Below are 22,507 nucleotides of genomic sequence, written 5' to 3'. Positions count from 1 at the left end.
TGCATACCCTTAAAACGCCCGTTTTGACCGTTAGGCACGCCTGCGTTCAGATCTCCACTCCCCGTTTTCAAGCACCTTCCCCTGTTACCACCCACAAACGCCTCATCCTGTCACTCAAATTAGCAGGCATTCGCTATTTTGCGAGCGCTCGATTTCCGACCGCAATGACTGGTTGGCGCATGCGCATTACGACACATACGCATGCGCAGATGTGCGAACATCGCTCGGAGCGAACGAGTGGCCGCTTACGAGCGGCTCTGAATCAGGCTCCGTGTACCACACATTTCACACAGTCAGAACAAGCCCAGTAATTTATCTATAAATATAATTAGCTAGGTCTCTTGGGTATATTAATACCAGATATGTATAAGAAGAACTTCTAGTCCTGTAAGTAAAAGCTATTTTTATGCTTTGTTTTGTATTCAGAAATAATCTCTCGGCACAGTATCTGAAGACCATGCCTATTATTATTTATTTATTACCAGTTATTTATATAGCGCACACATATTCCGCAGCGCTTTACAGAGAATATCTTACCATTCACATCTGTCCCTGTCCCAGAGGAGTTTACAATCTATGTTCCCTACCACATGCTCACAGACATACACACTATGGTCAATTTTGTGGGGAACCAATTACCCTGCCAGTATATTTTTTGGAATGTGGGAGGAAACCGGAGTACCCGGAGGAAACCCACGCAAGCACAGGGAGAATATACAAACTTAGGGCCGTAGTGGGAATCGAACCCATGACCTCAGTGCTGTGAGGTAGTAATGCTAACCATTACACCATCTGTGCTGCCCAGTCTACAATTGTACAATGTCACAAATAATAGGGTTAGGCTGCAATTACACAAACTGTGGCACCACAACCCCACACCGCCCACCTCTACATCATCTGGGTTAACCCAAAATCAGTAGCAAGGTCTTGAAGAAGGAAGTCATGTTCTGGGAAACATTATATAGAGTACTAATGGGCACCTAATGTTAACTTTCCACATGTGATAATTATTAAGTGATCATAATGGCTCCATCACACCTCATTACTCAACAAGCATTAGCAGTAATAAAACTGTTTTCATAGTCTAAAGGCGCACATCCACTGCACAATTAAAATGAGCGATTGAACAATAACGTTAATTTTATCATTCAGCAGCTGCAGAGCAGGAATTCAGGGATCAGTGGGGGGTGCAATCCAAGGGGATGATGTCTGGTGGATTCTGCTAGGGCCTGGGTCTGGAGACAGGCCAGAGGATCGACAGCGGAGCATATTGCCTAAAGCTCCCTGCTATGGATAGTGTACGCTGCTGGTATCTGTGGGCTCTGTTCTCGCTGCCAGGGAGCTGCAGCTGGAGGAGGCGTGTCCACAGAATGGCTCCTCACCGTTTGCCCCATTCGCCAGGGAATTCAGTGCTTGAGGAGGAAGGACTTGGACTGCCATAGTGGGTGAGATAAAGGGGGGGGGCTCCTTTAGCTGTAGTGGAGGAGGAGGCTGATTATCAGATCCCTGGTATGGAGTCCCCCTTGGTGTTCTTCTCTACAGATGAAGGGGAATCTACAGATGCAGGGGAGACACTGTAGTAGAATACTTGAAATTAGTACACGGATGATGTACTGGGTACACACACTGGAGTAAGACACTGATGATTTGCACTGGTGATCACTGATTATCACTGAAGAGTAATGCTTGCCATACACGGTAAGATTTTCTGTCCAACCATCCAACTAGTTGGTTGGTTGGAATGAAAATCTGGTAAGGTATGAAAGCAAATGACAATCAGCAATTTGCTCCCAAATTCAGGAAAATGGACGAAAACTGTTGTTTGAACAAACTGTTTAGAGGAAACATTTAACAAACTTGTCTGAACGACCATTTTAATCTATTTTATGGCATTTAGGAGCAAATTGCTTACTCATATACATTACCAGATTTTCATTCCAACCAACCAACTAGTTGGATGGTTGGACAGAAAATCTTACCGTGTATGGCCAGCATAACACTGGTGATTTGCACTGGTAAATATCACTGAAGAGTAATACTGGTGATTTCAATTAAGATTATCACTGAAGAGTAATGGGCCCCGATCCTGCGATGCTGCAACCCGACATCGCAGGATCGCAGAAATCCAACATGTTGGATTTTGGCGATTTGACGATCGTGATCAAAAAAATATTGCAACCATCAAATCGGGGACATTTAACATGTCAAATATCAGCGATCCAGTGACGCATCGATGAACATCGATGGTGGGCGATCGGAAATTTCCGATATATCCCGATCCCTCGCAGATGTATAGGCACCTTAACGCTGGTGAGTTGCTCTGATAATTATCCCTGAAGAGTAACACTGGTGGTTTGCATAGGTAAATATCACTGAAGATCAGCACACAGGAATAGCACTGAAGTTTATTACTGGAGATCAGCACACAAGAATAGCACTGAAGGTTATCACTGGAGATCAGCACACAAGAATAGCACTGAAGTACATCACTGAAGATCAGTACACAAGAATAGCACTGAAGTACATCACTGAAGATCAGTACACAAGAATAGCACTGAAGTACATCACTGGAGATCAGCATGCAGTTTAGCGCTGAAGTAAATCACTGGAGAAAGTCGCTGTAAACATTCAGCGTGGAGCCTGGAACAGTGCTAGTAACAAGCAGGTTCTAGGTGTAGACAAGAGTTGAACAGGCAACTTCCTGCTTCCTGGACTATAGCTATATACCTTAAGGTAGCTGTCCATAGGAGGAGAGAGTAGGCTGAGAGCTGACAAGGCTACCATTGGATAAGAGACCGATCAGGTGATACAGATAACATGACTGTGCCCATGACCACCGCCGCGGGAACTCCAATATGGAGGATCGCATGGAAGTCACCTGAGCCCAGGGGAGAATACTCAGCATGTCAGCCACCATCGCACCTGACATCTGACTGTGTTTGCTAGTCAGGGGAAGTCGGCACTGCGGTAAGCAACAGCTGATCCTAAGCTGAATCCTGACAAATAGGTTTCCCTATTTCATAAAACTGCTAGAGCAATTTATTTGAAAACTGTGGTTCTTGTTTTTTGTGTTTGGGACTAAAGTTCTTTCACTAAAGAGTGTTGTACCCTGCTGCAGCCTCCTCAGAGACTAATACTTGCTGGATAAAAATAGTATGCAGTGCACCAAGTGACTATGGCCCTCATTCAGAGCCGTACGCCCTGAGCAGAGCGCACGCTCTGAATGAGGGCCGCCCTCCATAAAAATGGAGCGTCCTCCTGGACGCTCATATAGCTGTGGGTCACCACCCACAGCCTATACGAGCATGCATTTTGATGGCCGCGAGCCGGAGCCTGCGGTTGAGGTTTTCAACCGCAAGCTCCGGAGTGATTTTGGCTCTATCAGAGCCAAAATCACTCCCACTGACATCACTAGTGATGTCAGTGGGCCGGCTTCTGACGGGAGGCGTTCCCGTGGGAACGCCCCCGTCAGGGAGGCACGCCCCCGGCATGCCCACCGAAGGGGGCGTGCTGTCAATCAACATCGCCAGCACGCCCCCTTTGATCAGACACAACGAGCGAAGGACTTTCCTTCGCTCGTCGCGTCTGGCGCATGCGCACGACGGAGCTCCCTCCTTCGTGCGCATGCTCAGTGCAGAACATTGACCCACTTGCGAGCGGACAGCCTCTGAATCAGGCCCTATGTTTTCTCATGAACTGAGCATGTGTTACTAAAGTTGCAACAGTCTCATCTATGTTAGGCCTAAATCACTGCAAAGGACTGTGCACAATTCTTACTTGCCCCTTCAGTGCTGGACTGTGCATGCGCTAAACTGAAATGCGTAAAGAACTGAGGGCCTGATTCAGAGCTGAACGCTCTGACCAGAGCGCTCGCTCTGAATCAGGGCCCTCCTACCTTTTTTTGGAGCGTCCGACGCTCGCATAGCTGTGGGTTACCACCAACAGCTATAGCGAGCGTCCATGATGATGGTCGTTATGGTATTGACCATCGCGACCATCGGGCTTGCGACGGAGACCCTGCGGTAGGGTCTCGCTGCCGCAAGCCCTGGAGTGATTTTTGCTCTACCAGAGCCAAAATCACTCCCACTGACATCACTAGTGACACTAGTGATGTCAGTGGGAGTGATTTTGGCTCTGATAGAGCCAAAATCACTCCAGGGCTTGCGGCAACGAGACCCTACCGCAGGGTCTCCGTCGCAAGCCCGATGGTCGCGATGGTCAATACCATAACGACCATCATCATGGACGCTCGGTCTCTTTCAGTTTAGCGCATGCACAGTCCAGCACTGAAGGGGCAAGTAAGAATTGTGCACTGTCCTTTGCAGTGATTTAGGCCTAACATAGATGAGACTGTTGCAACTTTAGTAACACATGCTCAGTTCATGAGAAAACATAGTCACTTGGTGCACTGCATACTATTTTTATCCAGCAAGTATTAGTCTCTGAGGAGGCTGCAGCAGGGTACAACACTCTTTAGTGAAAGAACTTTAGTCCCATGGGAACGCCTCCGTCTGGCAGCCACGCCCCCGGCACGCCCACCAAAGGGGGCGTGCTGTCAATCAACATCAACAGCACGCCCCCTTTGGTGCGAGACCCGAAGCGATGGAGAGCCCGTCGCTCGCCGGGTCTCGCGCATGTGCACGACGGAGCTCCCTCCGTCGTGCACATACGCAGTGGGGGAACATCGAGCTTGCGAGCGTACTGCTGCTCACGAGCGGGTCTGAATGACCCCCTGAATGTAATGGACATTTGTAAGATGTCTTCTGAATAGGGCCTGTTACTTGGTTTCTTCCCCGAACTAAAATCTTATAAGAATTTGTTATTTTGTTGCAAATATTGTATCAAATCCCTGTTACAGAAAGTGGAAAGGAGATAATGTGTTGCTGTAACCTGACAATTGTTGCTTGAGCTAGAATAAAATTGCGTTGTACCTTATGATATGTGTCTGTTGGGAAAAGGGAACACTTCACATTAGCCTTGCCTCTCTGATCTTCTCAAACCTAATTTATAGTATCAGTTGGGACATTGCACACTGGTTTACAGTGCATGAGGAAGTCATGCTTATAGTGTGATGACACATTTGTTAAAAGTGTATGAGGACATGTTGGAAGTCATGCTTATAGTTTGACAACACGTTTGTTTACAGAGTATGAGGACATGTTGGAAGTCATGCTTATTGTTTGTTTATAGTGTTGTTTATAGTTTGTTTATTGTTTTGTTTACAGTGTACGAGGGCCTCATGTTGGAAGTCATGTTTATAGTGTGACAACACATTTGTTTACAGTGTATAAGGACCTCATGTTGGAAGTCATGCTTATAGTGTGACAACACATTAGTCTACAGTGTATGAGGACATCATGTTTGAAATAATGCTTATAGTGTAACAACACGTTTGTTTACAGTGTATGAGTACCTCATGTTTGAAGTCATGCTTAAAGCGTGACTACACATTTGTTTACAGTCTATGAGGACATCATGTTGGAAGTCATGCTTATAGTGTGACGACATGTGTGTTTACAGTGTATGAGGACCTCAGGTTGGAAGTCTTGCTTATAGTGTGACAACACGTCTGTTTACAGTCTATGAGGACATCATGTTGGAAGTCATGCATATAGTGTGACAACACGTCTGTTCACAGTGTATGAGGGCCTCATGTTGGAAGTCATGCTTAAAGCGTGACTACACATTTGTTTACAGTGTATGAGGACCTCATGTATGAAGTCATGCTTATAGTGTGATACGTTTGTTTACAGTGTATGAGGACCTCATGTTGGAAGTCATGCTTAAAGCGTGACTACACATTTGTTTACAGTGTATGAGGACCTCATGTATGAAGTCATGCTTATAGTGTGATACGTTTGTTTACAGTGTATGAGGACCTCATGTTGGAAGTCATGCTTAAAGCGTGACTACACATTTGTTTACAGTGTATGAGGACCTCATGTTGGAAGTCAAGCTTATAGTGTGACAACACGTTTGTTTACAGTGTATAAGGACCTCATGTTGAAAGTCATGCTTATAGTGTGACAACACATTAGTCTACAGTGTATGAGGACATCATGTTTGAAATAGGGGTGTGCACCGGCCACTTTTCGTGTTTTGGATCTGGATCTTTCTTCGTGTTTTGGGTCTGGATAGGTTTTGCCAAAACCACCCTTCCATGTTTTGGGTTCTGGGTTTTGTGTTTTGGATCTGTATTTTTTTTTAAAAAAGCATAAAAACAGCTAACATCACAGAATTTGTGGGTTTTTCTGGTCCTATGCTATTATTAACCTCAATAACCTTAATTTCCACTAATTTCCAGTCTATTCTGAACACCTCACAATAGTGTTTTTATGTCCAAAAGGTTGCACCGAGGTAGCTGGATGACTATGCTAAGAGATACGAGTGGGCGGCACAAACACGTGGCCCATCTAGGAGTGACACTGCAGTGGCAGACAGGATGGCAGTTTGAAAACCTAGGCCCCAAACAGTACATAATGCAAAGAAAAAAAAGAGGTGCAAGATGGAATTGTCCTTGGGCCCTCCCACCCACCCTTATGTTGTATAAACAGGACATGCACACTTTAACAAACCAATCATTTCAGCGCCAGGGTCTGCCACACGACTGTGGCTGAAATGATTGGTTCGTTTGGGCCCCCACAAAACAAGCTGCAATTAATCTGTCCCTGCACAAACTGGCTCTACGGAGGCAAGATGTCGTCCTCATCCACCTCATCCACCGATTCCTCACCCTCTTCAGTGTTGTGTACATCCTCATCCTCACAGAGTATTAACTCGTCCCCGCTGGAATCCACCACCAAAGGTCCCTTTGTACGTTCTGGAGGCTGGTCTCCCTGGAAGAGTTGATAATTCATTTTTATGAACATCATCTTCTCCACATTTTGTGGAAGCAACCTCCTACGCCTTTCGCTGACAAGGTTCCCGGCTGCACTACACACTCTTTCGGAGTACACACTGGAGGGGGGGCAACTCAGGTAAAATAGAGCCAGTTTGTACAGGGGCCTCCAAATTGCCTCTTTTTCCTGCCAGTACAGGTACGGACTGTCTGACATGCCTACTTGGATGCTGTCACCGATGTAATCCTCCACCATTCTGTCAATGGTGACAGTATCATATGCAGTGACAGTAGACATGTCAGAAATTGTTGCCAGGTCGTTCAGTCCGGACCAGATGTCCAAACTTGGTCCTCCCTGCCCTGCATCACCGCCAGCGGGTTGCTTAGGATACCTACGTTTTTTCCTGGCAGCCCCAGTTGCGGGAAAAAATGAAGAAGGAGCTGTTGATGTGTCACGTTCCGCTTCAGCTGACAGTGTTTTCACCAGCAGGTCTTTGCACCTCTGCAGGCTTGTGTTGGCCGGAAAGAGAGACACCACATAGGCTTTAAACCTAGGATCGAGCACGGTGGCCAAAATGTAGTGGTCTGATTTCAACAGATTGACCACCCTGGAATCCTGGCAAAGCGAATGAAGGGCTTCATCCACAAGTCCCACATGCCGAGCGGAATCGTTCCGTCTTAGCTCCTCCTTCACTTTCTCCAGCTGCTTCTGCAAAAGCCTGTTGAGGGGAATGACCTGACTCAAGCTGGCAGTGTCTGAACTGACTTCATGTGTGGCAAGTTCGAAGGGCTGGAGAACCTTGCACAACACGGAAATCATTCTTCACTGCGCTTGAGTCAGGTGCATACCCCTCCTTTGCCTATGTCATAGGTGGATGTATAGGCTTGAATGGCCTTTTGCTGCTCCTCCATCCTCTGAAGCATATAGAGGGTTGAGTTCCACCGTGTCACAACCTCTTCCTTCAGGTGATGGCGGGGCAGGTTCAAGAGTGTTTGCTGGCCCTCCAGTCTTCGGCACGCAGTCGCTGAATGGCAAAAGTGGCCAGAAATTTTTCGGGCCACCCAAAGCGTCTCCTGCAGCCCCTGTCGCTTTTCAGAAAATTCTGCACCACCAAGTTTATTGTGTGAGCAAAACGTGAGACGTGCTGGAATTTGCCCACATGTAATGCCCGCACAATATTGGTGGCGTTGTCAGATATCACAAATCCCCAGGAGAGTCTAAGCGGGGTAAGCCACTGGGCGATGATTTCCCTCAGTTTCTCTAAGAGGTTGTCGGCGGTGTGCCTCTTACTGAAACCGGTGATACACAGCGTAGCCTGCCTTGGAATGAGCTGGCGTTTCTGAGTTGCTGCTACTGGTGATGCTGCTGTTGTTGCTGCGTAAGGTGATACATCTACCCAGTGGGCTGTCACAGTCATATAGTCCTTAGTCTGCCCTGTTCCACTTGTCCACATGTCCGTGGTTAAGTGGACATTGGGTACAACCGCATTTTTCAGGACACTGAGGACACTTTTTCTGAAGTTTCTGTACAGTCTAGGTATCGCCTGCCTAGTGAAGTTGAATCTAGACGGGATTTGGAAACGGGGACACACTACCTCCATCAATTGTCTAAATCCCACTGCACTAATGGCGGATACCGGACGCACGTCTAACACCAACATAGCAGTCAAGGCCTCAGTTATACGTTTTGCTTCAGGATGACTGCTGTCGTACTTCATCCTCCTCGCTAAGGACTGTTGGAGGGTCAATTGTTTAGTAAAAGTAGTGGTGTTCCTACTTCCTCTCTGGGATGATGAACGACTCCCAGCAGCAGCAGCAGCTGAAGTAGGCGTAGCAATGCAGGATCCTCTGGAGGAATCCCGGATAGGAGAGTCAGTCATGCCAGTGACATGGCCTGCAGGACTACTTCCGATCCTGACTAAGGAGGAAATTGACGAGGAGGGAGTTGACGGTGTGGTTTGCAGGCGCTTGGATACAACAGGACAACGGGATTTAGGTGTCCCTGGACTGCTTACGGTCTTAGCCAAAGTTTCTGAACTTGACAGTAACTTTTAAAGAATGCGCTGCAGGTGCCGTATAAGGGAGGATGTTCCTAGGTGGTTAACGTCCCTACCCCTACTTATTTCACCTTTACATATGGTACATACGGCAAGACAGTTGTTGTCCGGATTTGGATAGAAATATTGCCAGACCAAAGAGGTGGAATGTTTGGTCTTCTGCCCAGGCATGACCGTGATGGGCTATTTCATCCCACGGACAACAACTGTCTCCCCCGGAGCCCGATTTAAACAAACCACATCACCATCAGAATCCTCCTCGCCAACTTCCTCCTCAGCGCCAGCTACACCAGTATCCTCATCCTGTTGTACTTCAACAGTAACATCTTCAATTTGCATATCAGCAAGTGGACTGTGGGTGCTCCTTTCAGCACTTGCAGGGGGCGTGCAAATGGTGGAAAGAGCCACTTCTTCCCATCCAGTGCTGGGAAGGTCAGGCATCGCAACCACCACCACACTTGGACTCTCCTTGGGGATTTGTGATATCTTAGAACGCACAGTTCTTCGCTGTGCTTTTGCCAGCTTAACTCGTTTGATTTTTTTTAGCGGGAGGAGGGCTTCCATCGTCATGTGAAGCTGAACCACTAGTCATGAACATAGGGAAAGACCTTAGCCATTCCTTTCCACTCCGTGTCGTAAATGGCATATTGGCAAGTTTACGTTTCTCTTCAGATGATTTAAATGTTTTTTTAAGGTAATTTTCCTGAACTTTGTCATTTGGGATTGTATGTGCCCTCTACTATGACATTGGGCATCGGCCTTGGCAGACGACGTTAATGGCATGTTGTCTATGTCATGACTAGTGGCAGCAGCTTCAGCACTAGGAGGAAGTGGTTCTTGATCTTTCCCTATTTTATTTTTATCGGAGAAAGTTTGGTCCTCCATTTATGTTATATTGATATATACGTGCGGCTAAGGCGCACACAAACACAGAAAATAATTTTTTATTTTGTTTGGAGTGCACTTTGGGGGTTACAGCACCCTTTAACGGTCAAGCCAGCCGGCCCTTTACTTATGACACAGGCGCACGCTTGGCACTACTTTGTTGATGCACGTGCGGCTACTGCGCACACAATTCACAAAAAAAATATTTTTATTTTTTTTGGAGTGCACTTTGGGGGTTACAGCACCCTTTAATGGTCAAGCTAGCCGGCCCTTTACCTATGGGACACAGGCGCACGCTTGCCGCTGCTACTTTGTTGATGCACGTGCAGCCACAGTGCACACAATTCACAAACACAGAAAATATTTTTTTATTTTGTTTGGAGTGCCCTTTGGGGGTTACAGCACCCTTTAACAGACAAGCCGGCCGGCCCTTTACTTATGACACAGGCGCACGCTTGGCACTACTTTGTTGATGCACGTGCGGCTACTGCGCACACAATTCACAAACACAAAAAAAATATTTTTTTATTTTTTTTGGAGTGCACTTTGGGGGTTACAGCACCCTTTAATGGTAAAGCCAGCCGGCCCTTTACCTATGGGACACAGGCGCACGCTTGCCGCTGCTCCTTTGTTGATGCACGTGCAGCCACAGTGCACACAATTCACAAACACAGAAAATATTTTTTTATTTTGTTTGGAGTGCCCTTTGGGGGTTACAGCACCCTTTAGCAGACAATCCAGCCAGCCCTTTACTTATGGGACACAGGCGCACGCTTGGCGCTGCTCCTTTGATGATGCACATGCAGCCACAGTGCACACAATTCACAAACACAGAAAATATTTTTTTATTTTGTTTGGAGTGCCCTTTGGGGGTTACAGCACCCTCTAACAGACAAGCCAGCCGGCCCTTTACTCATGGGACACAGGTGCACACTTGGCGCTGCTCCTTTGTTGATGCACGTGCAGCCACAGTGCACACAATTCACAAACACAGAAAATATTTTTTTATTTTGTTTGGAGTGCACTTTGGGGGTTACAGCACCCTTTAACGGTCAAGCCAGCCGGCCCTTTACTTATGACACAGGCGCACGCTTGGCACTACTTAACGGTCAAGCCAGCCGGCCCTTTACTTATGACACAGGCGCACACTTGGCACTACTTTGTTGATGCACATGCGGCTACTGCGCACACAATTCACAAACACAGAAAAATTATTTATTTTTTTTGCACTTGGGGGGAGCACCCCTGATGGACAGAGCACCCCCTGGACAACACTACAGCACCACTTTAGGACTGGGACACTGCACAGGACTTTGGAGTGGACACAGCCCCTATGGACAACTGACTGCACAACACAGTCCAGCAAGCCCCTATGGACTTTGGAGGAGTGGACACAGCCCCTATGGACAACAGCAGCACAGCACAACACAGCCAGCCCCTATGGACTTTGGAGGAGTGGACACAGCCCCTATGGACAACAGCAGCACAGCGCAGCACAGCACTATACTACACTACACTACACTACACAGCCCAGCCAGCCCTAACTCCCACCCTCCCTCTTCACTGTCCACAGCCGAGTGAGAAAATGGTGCAAACGTGGGTACCTTATATAGAATCCAAAACCAGGGAGACCCGGAAGGCGTTTTGCCTCGATTTCAGATCCGACTCAGGCGGGAAACGTCGAGCCTGACTCGGATCGGCCTCGGATCGGGAGGGCTCGGGGGGGTTCGGATTTTAGAAATCCGAACCCGCTCACCCCTAGATTGAAATCATGCTTATAGTGTAACAACACGTTTGTTTACAGTGTATAAGTACCTCATGTTTGAAGTTATGCTTATAGTGTGACGACACATTTGTTTACAGTGTATGAAGACATCATATTGGAAGTCATGCTTATAGCGTGATGACACATTTGTTTACAGTGTATGAGGCAGACTACTTGTAAAAAAAAGCATTTCAGGGAGATTGTGAAAGCACCACCTATGGGCGCGGCGGTAAAGTGAGCGTGTGCTTTTTTATATATAACAGATTCATAAAGGGGTTAAAGGTGCAATCAGGGAGGTTGCTAGACTCTTCGGGGAGTCAGGGAGATTACTACTATTTCAGGGAGTCTCCATGACAATTAGGGAGAGTTGGCAAGTATGGCTTTGAGGAACTCATGTTGGAAGTCATGCTTATAGTGTGACAACACGTCTGTTTAGTGTATGAGGACATCATGTTGGAAGTTATGCTTATAGGGGCATATGTATCAAAGCTTGATGTGAGATAAAATTGTGATATATACATATATACAGGTTGAGTCTCCCATATCCAAAATGCTTGGGACCAGGGGTATTTTGGATAACGGAATATTCCGTATTTTGGAATATTTGCATAAAATAATGAAATATCTTGGGAATGGGACCCAAATCTAAATACAGAATGCATTTATGTGTTATATACACCTTATACACATAGCCTGAAGGTCATTTTATACTATATTTTTAATAATTTTGTGCATCAAAAAAGTTTGTGTAAATACATGAAATTCATTTATGTTTCATATACACCTTATACAAACAGCCTGAAGGTTATTTTATACACTATTTTTAATAATTTGTGCTTTAAACAAAGTTTGTGTACATTAAACCATCAGAAAGCAAAGTTTTCACTTTCTCAGTCATGCTAAAAATATTCCGTATTTCGGAATATTTGGATATGGGAGACTCAACCTGTACCACCAACCAATCAGCTTCTAACTTACATTTTGCAGGCTGTGTTTAAGAAATGATAGTTTGCAGCTGATTGGTTGGTGATATATATTTTACAATTTTATCTCACATCAAGCTTTGATACATATGCCCCTTAGTGTGATGACACGCTTGTCTTTGTCTCTGAAATGATCACAATTGCATTTATAAATGAATCTGTGTGACTGTTTCAGTTTTTAATTCAAAGTTGTAACTCTGCTTTCACAGGCGCCTCTTTGTTTAGTAGTGCAATGCTATGCTTTTTGCTTAGACAGTTATTCTTCATTATTTACTTCCCCATCTAAGCTGATTGCATTGTCCCCTGGAAGCCAAAACAATGCTACAATAGTAGGCGTTGCCTTATTGTAAGTCGGTAGCGTATGAGTTAACATGTGAGCTAGCGGTAGTGGTTGGGCGCTGAGTCATGTTTGAAAACTGAGAGCAGAGTACACGCTTGTGTGAGCAGCTGATCGCTTAACAAAAACAGCTGAAATAAACTACTCTGGCTGGCTGTATACTTTGCAACCACAGATTGCCCAACCAGCTCCACCTTGAGGCGGTTACAGATATCAAGTGCATTATTGGCAACACTTTACTGTAAGAGGCAGAAGCATTATTATTTCTGTATTTCTCCACTTACAATACAATTTAAACTTTTTTTTTACTCTTTTGCTTACCTAGGCCTCACATCTGCTTTGTTTTGTATTAAAAGGAAACAAAAAATGGAAATCCAAATGCCAGTTAAACCTCAAAGCTTTTGACCTACATTTGTTAATTGCAGTTTCAGAAGTTCATGTTAGGTCACCTATACCCCTTTTACACCAGAACTTAAAACCGGGTTATTGCAGGGTTAACCCGGACAGCTCCTTGGTGTAAAAGGGGTGAGGGTTGGATCGCCGGGTCGAGTGACCCGGCAATCCAACCCAGGTAAATAGCAGGGTTTAACACGGGTGTAGCCCGTGAAACCCTGCTGTGTGTACGGTGCACTCTGGGTCTTGATGACCTGCAGTGCGCCGCAAGCCGGCCGATTGGTCCGGCTTCAGAATTTTGGTGGAAAATGGGTATTAATCTTCTCCAATACGTACACTTATACTGCTTTTATACCGAAATTCTGGGTCTGACCCGGAGGTTGGAACAGGGTTCCAATCCGCATCAGACCCGGAATTTCCCTGGCGCTGTCCCAGGATATTCCTGAGTGGGCGCCATTCACACCGTAGCCAGGTCTGCAGAGACCCGGCTTTCCCGGCATTGTAGTAGACACTTGGAGATGACATCATCTCCAAGCGCCACTGAAGCCGGCCAATCGGCAGGCATGCGGCACGATCCAGGTCACCCTGACCCGGATCACGCTGTTTACACTGAAGTGTTTCACTGGTTATTCCCGTGTAAAACCCTGCAAGTTACCAGGGTTGGATTGCCGGGTCACTCGACCAGATAATCCAACCCTTTCCCCTTTTACACAAAGGAGCTACCTGTGTTAACCTTGCAATAACCAGGGTTTTAGCTCTGGTGTAAAAGGGGTATTATTGTAAACGCAAGTGTATAGTGCAGAGGTTACCAAACTCGGTCCTTAAGGTACACTAACAGTCCAGGTTTTAAGGATATCCATGGTTAAATACAGATGGTTAAATCAAAAGACTGAGGTATTAAGTCACCTGTGCTCAAGCATGGTTATCCTTAAAACCTGGACCGTTACGGTGCCTTGAGGAATGAGTTTGGGAACCTCTGGTATAGTGCAAACAGCTTTTGGAAATGCTCAAAGCTGCCACAAGGTTCTAACATGCAAATAATTTTGCAACCCGGCATGGGGTTATTGGAAACAATGGTTACCACTTGTTTCAATGTATCATATTAGTATACAAATATCAGGTACAAAAGAATAAATTCCCGCCAGTAAGTATAAGGCCTTAAGTGTTTATTAAAATTAGCATTTTAGATTTTATTAAAGCATATGTTCCCACAGAGACACTGTTGGAAAGTGTTGTACAGATACAGACCCATTCCATTAGGTACAAATGCTCTGCTCCTTGACTTCCTTCTTAATTTATGATTGAAGCCACCTGTGCTGAAACACAATTCTCATGAAATAACTAGCTCAACACAGGTGACTGCAATCATTAATTAGGTGGGAAGTCCAGGAGCAGAGCAATTTGTACCCCACGGAATGGGTCATGTTTGAGTGTAGGTAGATAGCCCAAATATATAAAATATTATGTGAACCTACAGCTAATGAAGGGCTCCACTAAAATGCCTAGAAAGGATCCAGCGAAGGGTCATGGGTCCCCAATTACCAAGTATTGGTGATACGTTCTCAAAACGGTATCTAGCATCTATCATCTAGCAACGTAAACCCTCACTATCTGCTGTCTGCTAATTTAACATACACTGCATTCCCTATAGCAGCGTATGGGGACAAGATAAACTGCAAAAACAGAGGGATCGCGAGGCAAATCTGTGATTTCTCTTTAGTATCCCTGTTGTTAAATAGAATGAAGGGATTTAGTATGATTTACCACCGGCCGCATGGCCGGCAGTTCAAATCCCGACAAGGATGAAAATCCAGATCATCGCAAGGTAAGTATTAACTAACCAATTCTACCCCCCTAACCCTCCCTTAGGGGTACCTAACCCTAACCTCCCCCCTAAGTGCCTAACCTTAATCCCCCCTCTAAGTGCCAAAATCTAACCCCCCTTCCCCACCGCCTAAACCTAACCTCCCCCCGGGGGTGCCTAACCCTAACGGGATTATACAGTCGGGAAGCCGGCGGTTGGGATTCCATCCATCGGCTTCCCGACTGTTTCCCGAATGAAGGAGTGATAATTCCTTACTGTGGCAAAAAAATACAGAGAAAGGGTTTCACTGCTTGATAATTAGGTCCCATCTTTACTATATTTCTCTAGGATGTTGAAAATTACAATATCACGCATGGGCACATGGGACCTAACACCACAGCAAGTTGCCTAACAGGAAAAAAAAGTTTAAAGAAGTTCAGCAGCAGGATTGTGATAGCATGGCAGAGAATAGCTTTGAGATGAACAGCTTCAAGACCGTTGTGTTCATTGGGGTGCATGTCCTCGGGCGGGGGAGCAGGCCGAGGATTGCATCCAGGTGGGTCCAGCTGAATGTAGGGGAGCATGTTACCTGATAATGAGGCACTCTATGTGCAGGGACCCCAACCTGGATTCGGGCATAGTACATCCTGGACTGGGCAACAGGAGTACAAGTATTAGTAGGGGACAGAGTGAGAAAAAAATAAATAAATAAAACACAGGCAATGCTAGGGACAACAGCTAGTTCTGTCATCAGAAGGCTACCTTGAAGCATGTCTTTACTTTTTGTAAATATCTCATTTTGATTGGTGGTAGTTTCACTTTAAATATCACTAAAGTTTTCATTTTCACTAATGACAGCATAATAATAATCCATAAAAAAAATCAATGGAGTTGTTTAGTCAGGGACACAGATAAATATTATAAAGTGTTTTCAATTTGGCAGTAACAGTTACACCTGTAGACTTAATGGCAAGATGACATTGTCACTAGTTGAACCTCTTCATAACAGAAATAGCAGTCTAGGGCCCCCTTTCCACAGAAATAGTAAGAGTAACACCTACAGACATCAGTAAAGACCCCCCCCCCCCACACACACACACACACACACACACTCTCCTAAGAGGAGGGGGATTAGATCAACACAAAAATATGATTAGTGCAATATGGTACTAATATATATATCTATATATATATAATATGAACCTGTGTAATTAACATTTTTCCATAGGATTGGCAGTACCCTCAAACATTTATTCTAAGGCATTGTGGAATATGCTGATGCTGTGTCAATAAAGTAAAATAATGATAGCAATGCCACCATATACAGTACATAACAGTGACAAATGTATTGGTAGTTTTTATGTACAGTAAGTTATCACCACTGGCAGTATTTCAAGTAATCCCAGTTGCATCCTGCATTTTACAATATATATCATTGGTGAGCTGTAAAACAGATGTGCTGCTAACAGCTGTCTGCTCTGGTGCACTGGGTGCAGATACAGCTACTTACTCCCTAACATCTGTTCCCTGTTTATCCTGACTCAACCCTGGGCAGTGGGTCACTCCCTGCTGGCACCAATTAAGTATCATGACAGGGCAGGCATAATACTAGACCCTTTCTGTACCAGGTGAAAATGCCAAATCTTGCTGATTGTTATTCAGATTCACTTGTTAAAACACACAGTTACTCCAATCTAACAATAGTAATACACTAGTGTATCAGCCACTGTCCACAAAGTAGGTGATTTTCCAAGAGTATAAATCACAGCAGGTGGCTGCTGGGTTACAGAGATGGATCCCTACTCAGTAGGGATTTGTTAGACCCGGTTGCCTTTCACAGATGGCCAATATACGTCTCTCCTCCATCTGTTGCTTATGACAACATAATGCCCCTTGCAGAACCATGCAGTCACGAATAGTGTTTAACATGGCAATAGAAATTGGCACCGAATCTGTGTCATACTCGTCCCTGTTCTATGCGCGTTTGCTGCAAATCACAATACTGAATGCCTGAGCGGTATATGCCCCCATACACAGTACCCCATTCCAGGAGATAACACCTTGTACATGTAATAAGTACAACCCATAGACACCTGGGGACCCGTACATTCCCTAGTAGCTTATTATGCTGCCTGAGTCCCTGTACAGGTGTAAGACAGAAGTTACTCACTTGTGAGAGAGAGAGGAGGCAGTGAGTGAGCTGTGCAGCTCCTCACCTGCAGTGTTGTAGAGCTCCTGCCGGTAGCTGCTGTGATTTGCGCTCATTGAGCTGGCTGCTGTAGTGAGGAAAGGAGTCTCTGCTGCTGCTGGGGAGGGACCGGCTGCTATTAGCAGGAGGAGCAGCAGTCACTGCTTCATATCAACACATCTCCCCCTGCACTGTGTCCTGGATACTGGTCACTTCTGCCTTCCCTCCACTCATCGTGTCCTGTACATTGTGTATGTAATATGCCTCATCCAATAACAACGTGCTTTACAGTCATTGCCTCTCCACTACATTATATATACACACACTGTCCCTCAGTCACTCTGTATTGTCTGCTGCAGTAATATGCTGATGCACCCCACTCCGCTGCATGTGTCCCTCACACACCCAATAACTGTTCTCAATCCACTAGCAGATAAAGCACTTGCTTGTTGCTCTCCTCTTATCTCTTCCACTCACTGTTAGATTTGTTGGCTCCTATAAGAGTCTTTTTGTGTATGTACAGTACTGTCATGTACTGGCTGCTATACCATCACTGTTTGTCCCTCACCGAAGACAGACACCCACTCACTCACTTTCCCTCTTTACCCACAATCATATGCACTTGTGTCATTTTGTGTGTTTTAATACTTTTAATTTCTAAGAACCAAATTCTAGGTACAGCCCCATAGGTCCCAATTCTGTCCTTGAAAAGTACTGTTCGGTAAGTTAGTTGGCAGCTGTGAAGCAGAATGGCACCAATGTGAAATATGTAATTTGCTGTGTGACAAGTTATGATCGCCCACTAGCATTGGTGTCCATGGCGTTTTGAGGAGCCTCTTACCCATTTACCTGTACTATAGAATATTTGGGATGTAGATTATATTGTGTTGTGCTAGCATAGCTGGACAGTGACATCACATTTCCAGCCTGTCACTGACACAGAGAAGCACCAGTCTCCTAGCATAAAGCATACCTGCACTTCCCTGCTCTGAGCCAGTCTCCTAGCATAAAGCATACCTGCACTTCCCTGCTCTGAGCCAGTCTCCTAGCCTAAAGCATACCTGCACTTCCCTGCTCTGAGCCAGTCTCCTAGCCTAAAGCATACCTGCACTTCCCTGCTCTGTGCCAGTCTCCTAGCATAAAGCATACCTGCACTTCCCTGCTCTGAGCCAGTCTCCTAGCATAAAGCATACCTGCACTTCCCTGCTCTGAGCCAGTCTCCTAGCATAAAGCATACCTGCACTTCCCTGCTCTGTGCCAGTCTCCCAGCTTAAAACATACCTGCACTTCCCTGCTCTGAGCCAGTCTCCTAGCATAAAGCATACCTGCACTTCCCTGCTCTGTGCCAGTCTCCTAGCATAAAGCATACCTGCACTTCCCTGCTCTGAGCCAGTCTCCTAGCATAAAGCATACCTGCACTTCCCTGCTCTGAGCCAGTCTCCTAGCATAAAGCATACCTGCACTTCCCTGCTCTGTGCCAGTCTCCTAGCATAAAGCATACCTGCACTTCCCTGCTCTGAGCCAGTCTCCTAGCATAAAGCATACCTGCACTTCCCTGCTCTGAGCCAGTCTCCTAGCCTAAAGCATACCTGCACTTCCCTGCTCTGAGCCAGTCTCCTAGCCTAAAGCATACCTGCACTTCCCTGCTCTGTGCCAGTCTCCTAGCCTAAAGCATACCTGCACTTCCCTGCTCTGAGCCAGTCTCCTAGCATAAAGCATACCTGCACTTCCCTGCTCTGAGCCAGTCTCCTAGCATAAAGCATACCTGCACTTCCCTGCTCTGTGCCAGTCTCCCAGCTTAAAGCATACCTGCACTTCCCTGCTCTGAGCCAGTCTCCTAGCATAAAGCATACCTGCACTTCCCTGCTCTGTGCCAGTCTCCTAGCATAAAGCATACCTGCACTTCCCTGCTCTGAGCCAGTCTCCTAGCATAAAGCATACCTGCACTTCCCTGCTCTGAGCCAGTCTCCTAGCATAAAGCATACCTGCACTTCCCTGCTCTGTGCCAGTCTCCTAGCATAAAGCATACCTGCACTTCCCTGCTCTGAGCCAGTCTCCTAGCATAAAGCATACCTGCACTTCCCTGCTCTGAGCCAGTCTCCTAGCATAAAGCATACCTGCACTTCCCTGCTCTGTGCCAGTCTCCCAGCTTAAAGCATACCTGCACTTCCCTGCTCTGAGCCAGTCTCCTAGCCTAAAGCATACCTGCACTTCCCTGCTCTGAGCCATTCTCCTAGCCTAAAGCATACCTGCACTTCCCTGCTCTGAGCCAGTCTCCTAGCATAAAGCATACCTGCACTTCCCTGCTCTGAGCCAGTCTCCTAGCATAAAGCATACCTGCACTTCCCTGCTCTGAGCCAGTCTCCTAGCATAAAGCATACCTGCACTTCCCTGCTCTGAGCCAGTCTCCTAGCATAAAGCATACCTGCACTTCCCTGCTCTAATCTAGTCTCCTAGCCAGGGCCGCCATCAGGGGGGGACTGCCGGGCCTCCTGTCCCGGGCCCGGAGAGATAGGGGGCCCGGGTGGCAACGGCGAGGAAGAGCATCGGCGCTGCTGCATTTGCACTACTATGGAGCCGGCCGCAGCAGCCAATCAGGAGAAGCCACTCCTGATTGGCTGCCGTACCGCGAGCTGTGATTGGCTCGCGGCCAGCTCAATAGTATTCAGCTGGCCGCGAGCCAATCACAGCTTGCGGTACAGCAGCCAATCAGAAGCGGCTGCTCCTGATTGGCTGCCGTTACGCGAGCCAATCACAGCCGGCTCCATGCATCTAATACCGCAACGCAGATGCTTTTTCTCCGGCTGCCGCCCGATGCATTCCGCGCCGCTGCCACCCTGGCCCCTTTCTCAGGTAAGTGTATGATTGTGTTGGACCTGTCTTGTGCCCCTACTTGAATACAGCCAGCCTTCCCTAAGCCCTCTCCTTCCCAGCATTCCTTCCTTCCATGCCCCCCCAGTGCAGCCAGCCTTCCTTTCCTGCCCTTCCCCCCCAGTGCAGCCAGCCTTCTTTTCCTGCCCACCCCCCCAGTGCAGCCAGCCTTCTTTTCCTGCCCACCACCCCTCCAGTGCAGCCAGCCTTCTTTTCTTGCCCACCCCTCCAGTGCAGCCAGCCTTCTTTCCCTGCCCCCCCAGTGCAGCCAGCCTGCCCTGCCCACCCCCCCCTAGTGCAGCCAGCCTTCCTTCCCTGCCCACCCCCCCAGTGCAGCCTTCCTTACCTGCCCACCCACCCCAGTCCATCCAGCCATCCTTCCCTGCCTACCCCCCAGGCCAGCCATCCTTCCCTGCCTACCCCCCAGTCCAGCCAGCCATCCTTCCCTGCCTACCCCTCAGTCCAGCCAGCCATCCTTCCCTGCCCACCCCCCCAGTCCAGCCAGCCATCCTTCCCTGCCTACCCCCCAGTCCAGCCAGCCATCCTTCCCTGCCTACCCCCCAGTCCAGCCAGCCATCCTTCCCTGCCCACCCCTGCAGTCCAGCCAGCCATCCTTCCCTGCCTACCCCCCCAGTCCAGCCAGCCATCCCTCCCTGCCTACCCCCCAGTCCAGCCAGCCATCCTTCCCTGCCTACCCCCCAGTCCAGCCAGCCATCCTTCCCTGCCCACCCCCCCCCAGTCCAGCCAGCATTCCTTCCCTGCCCACCATCCCCGAAGTAGCTCCACCCACATTATCCACCCAAGTCTGCCCTATACCCCGGGGGGCCCTGCCTATTTTGTCAGTACCGGGCCCCAAAATTTCTGATGGCAGCCCTGCTCCTAGCTTAAAGCATACCTGCACTTCCCTGCTCTGAGCTAGTCTCCCAGCATAAAGCATACCTGCACTTCCCTGCTCTGAGCCAGACTCCTAGCATAAAGCATAGCTGCACTTCTCTCTTTAGAGATGTGTAGGAAAAGGAATAACTATGATCTTTTTGTTTAGTATCGCAGTGATACTAATGAATGTACTATTGGTATTTAACATTACTTTCCCCTCTGGTGAGATCCAGTGACGTTCTCCTCCTTGGCGGAATCCTCCGCTCTGGTACTGGCAGCAGATCGCTGCCAGCAACTAGCTGCTGTGTCATGCACATGCACAATGGCCAATCTGCCCGTGCCCATAACACTTTCAACCCGTGGGAACTAGGCAGTGTCTACAGGGCTTTGATGAAGCTGGAAAGGCTGTTACTGGGGGACCCAGGGACAGGTAGGCAGTGGAGGCAATGATTCAAATAATACAAAGAAGATATTTATAACACAGATAAATATAAATATGTCATAAATATCTGCTTTGCATTATCCTATATTAAAAATCAATTAGGAGACTGAGCGCTGCCTCCCACTGACAATAGGAAAGTTTCTGAAGCGGGGGGCGGAGTGATGCCATGGCCATTAAAAAAATAGGGGAAAGCACAGGGGCTTACAGCACCCCCTCCCTAGCGCGCAGCGCCGCGTGATTTGTTCTTTATTTTTTTTGTCACAGCAGTACCTATATAACTCATTGACAGGGACGTGCTTTCAGCTAACATGAAAGCACGCCCCCATCAGTCAGGCAGATGTGATTGGACAGCGCCACTAATGCCCGCAGAGGTGCGGGCATTAGTGGTGGCGGGACCCGGCGGAAATGCGGGCATTAGCGGCGACGGAGATAGCTGGCATGGCGGCAGGCTTTGATCCATGACGATCCAGTCCCTGCCAGCCATTCTGCAGAATTCGGCAGCAGTGCCAATTTCAAAAATGGCACCTCAGCGTCATTTTTGAAATTCAAGATGGCTGCCGTAAGCCAATCACAGCTTGCGACATCATTGTCCCGCCACCCCCCCGCCTGGCTTATATAAGCCAGCGGGGAGGAGAGTGCAAGACAGAAGACTTCGGAAGCCATGGGGTGTCAGCGCCCATGCTTAAAGGCCTCTGCCCCCCAGGTGAAGATGATGTATAATAAACTTTTATTAAAACATTCATGTGTCTTGTATTTATTTTAATATTTTCTTTACAGGTGTCAGCGGGCCCTTAATGTCCGGGCATGTAGGCATTTGTGGATATCCAAGTGCAAGCATGCTGGTGCAGGCTTTCTGGGACCTGTAGGCTACCTGTAAAGAACAGTGATGTGCAGTGAGGTCAATTGCTGGGGAGGTACTAGCTGATTAACACACCCCTCTTTATATATAAAAAAACAGCATAGGGATCCCCCTGTACAACAGTAACCAGCACCAGGCTGAACCAGCCAGGAGGAAAATGCCTTAGCAGGGGGTACACTGCCATCACATTAACCCTTGCCAGCCATTCT

At 47.3% G+C, this 22,507-nt stretch overlaps 1 protein-coding gene across 1 annotated transcript in view; it reads right to left on the bottom strand.

Annotated features, from left to right (window-relative positions):
* LOC148454551 (bcl-2-modifying factor-like) overlaps positions 1-17,350 on the bottom strand; it is a 79,136-nt gene extending 61,786 nt beyond the window's left edge. The window contains exon 1 of the mRNA XM_088460802.1: positions 17,233-17,350. Coding sequence (XP_088316928.1) covers positions 17,233-17,327 — 95 coding nt within the window. The 5' untranslated portion in view covers positions 17,328-17,350. The remainder of the gene's footprint in view (positions 1-17,232) is intronic.
* Positions 17,351-22,507: the final 5,157 nt, after the last annotated feature.

Source organism: Taudactylus pleione, unplaced genomic scaffold (genome assembly GCF_031769625.1).
Source record: "Taudactylus pleione unplaced genomic scaffold, aTauple2 ptg000985l, whole genome shotgun sequence".
Classification (NCBI taxonomy): Eukaryota; Metazoa; Chordata; class Amphibia; order Anura; family Myobatrachidae; genus Taudactylus; species Taudactylus pleione.
Note: the sequence above shows the minus strand (reverse complement) of the source record. Positions and strands in the feature narration are given on the sequence as shown.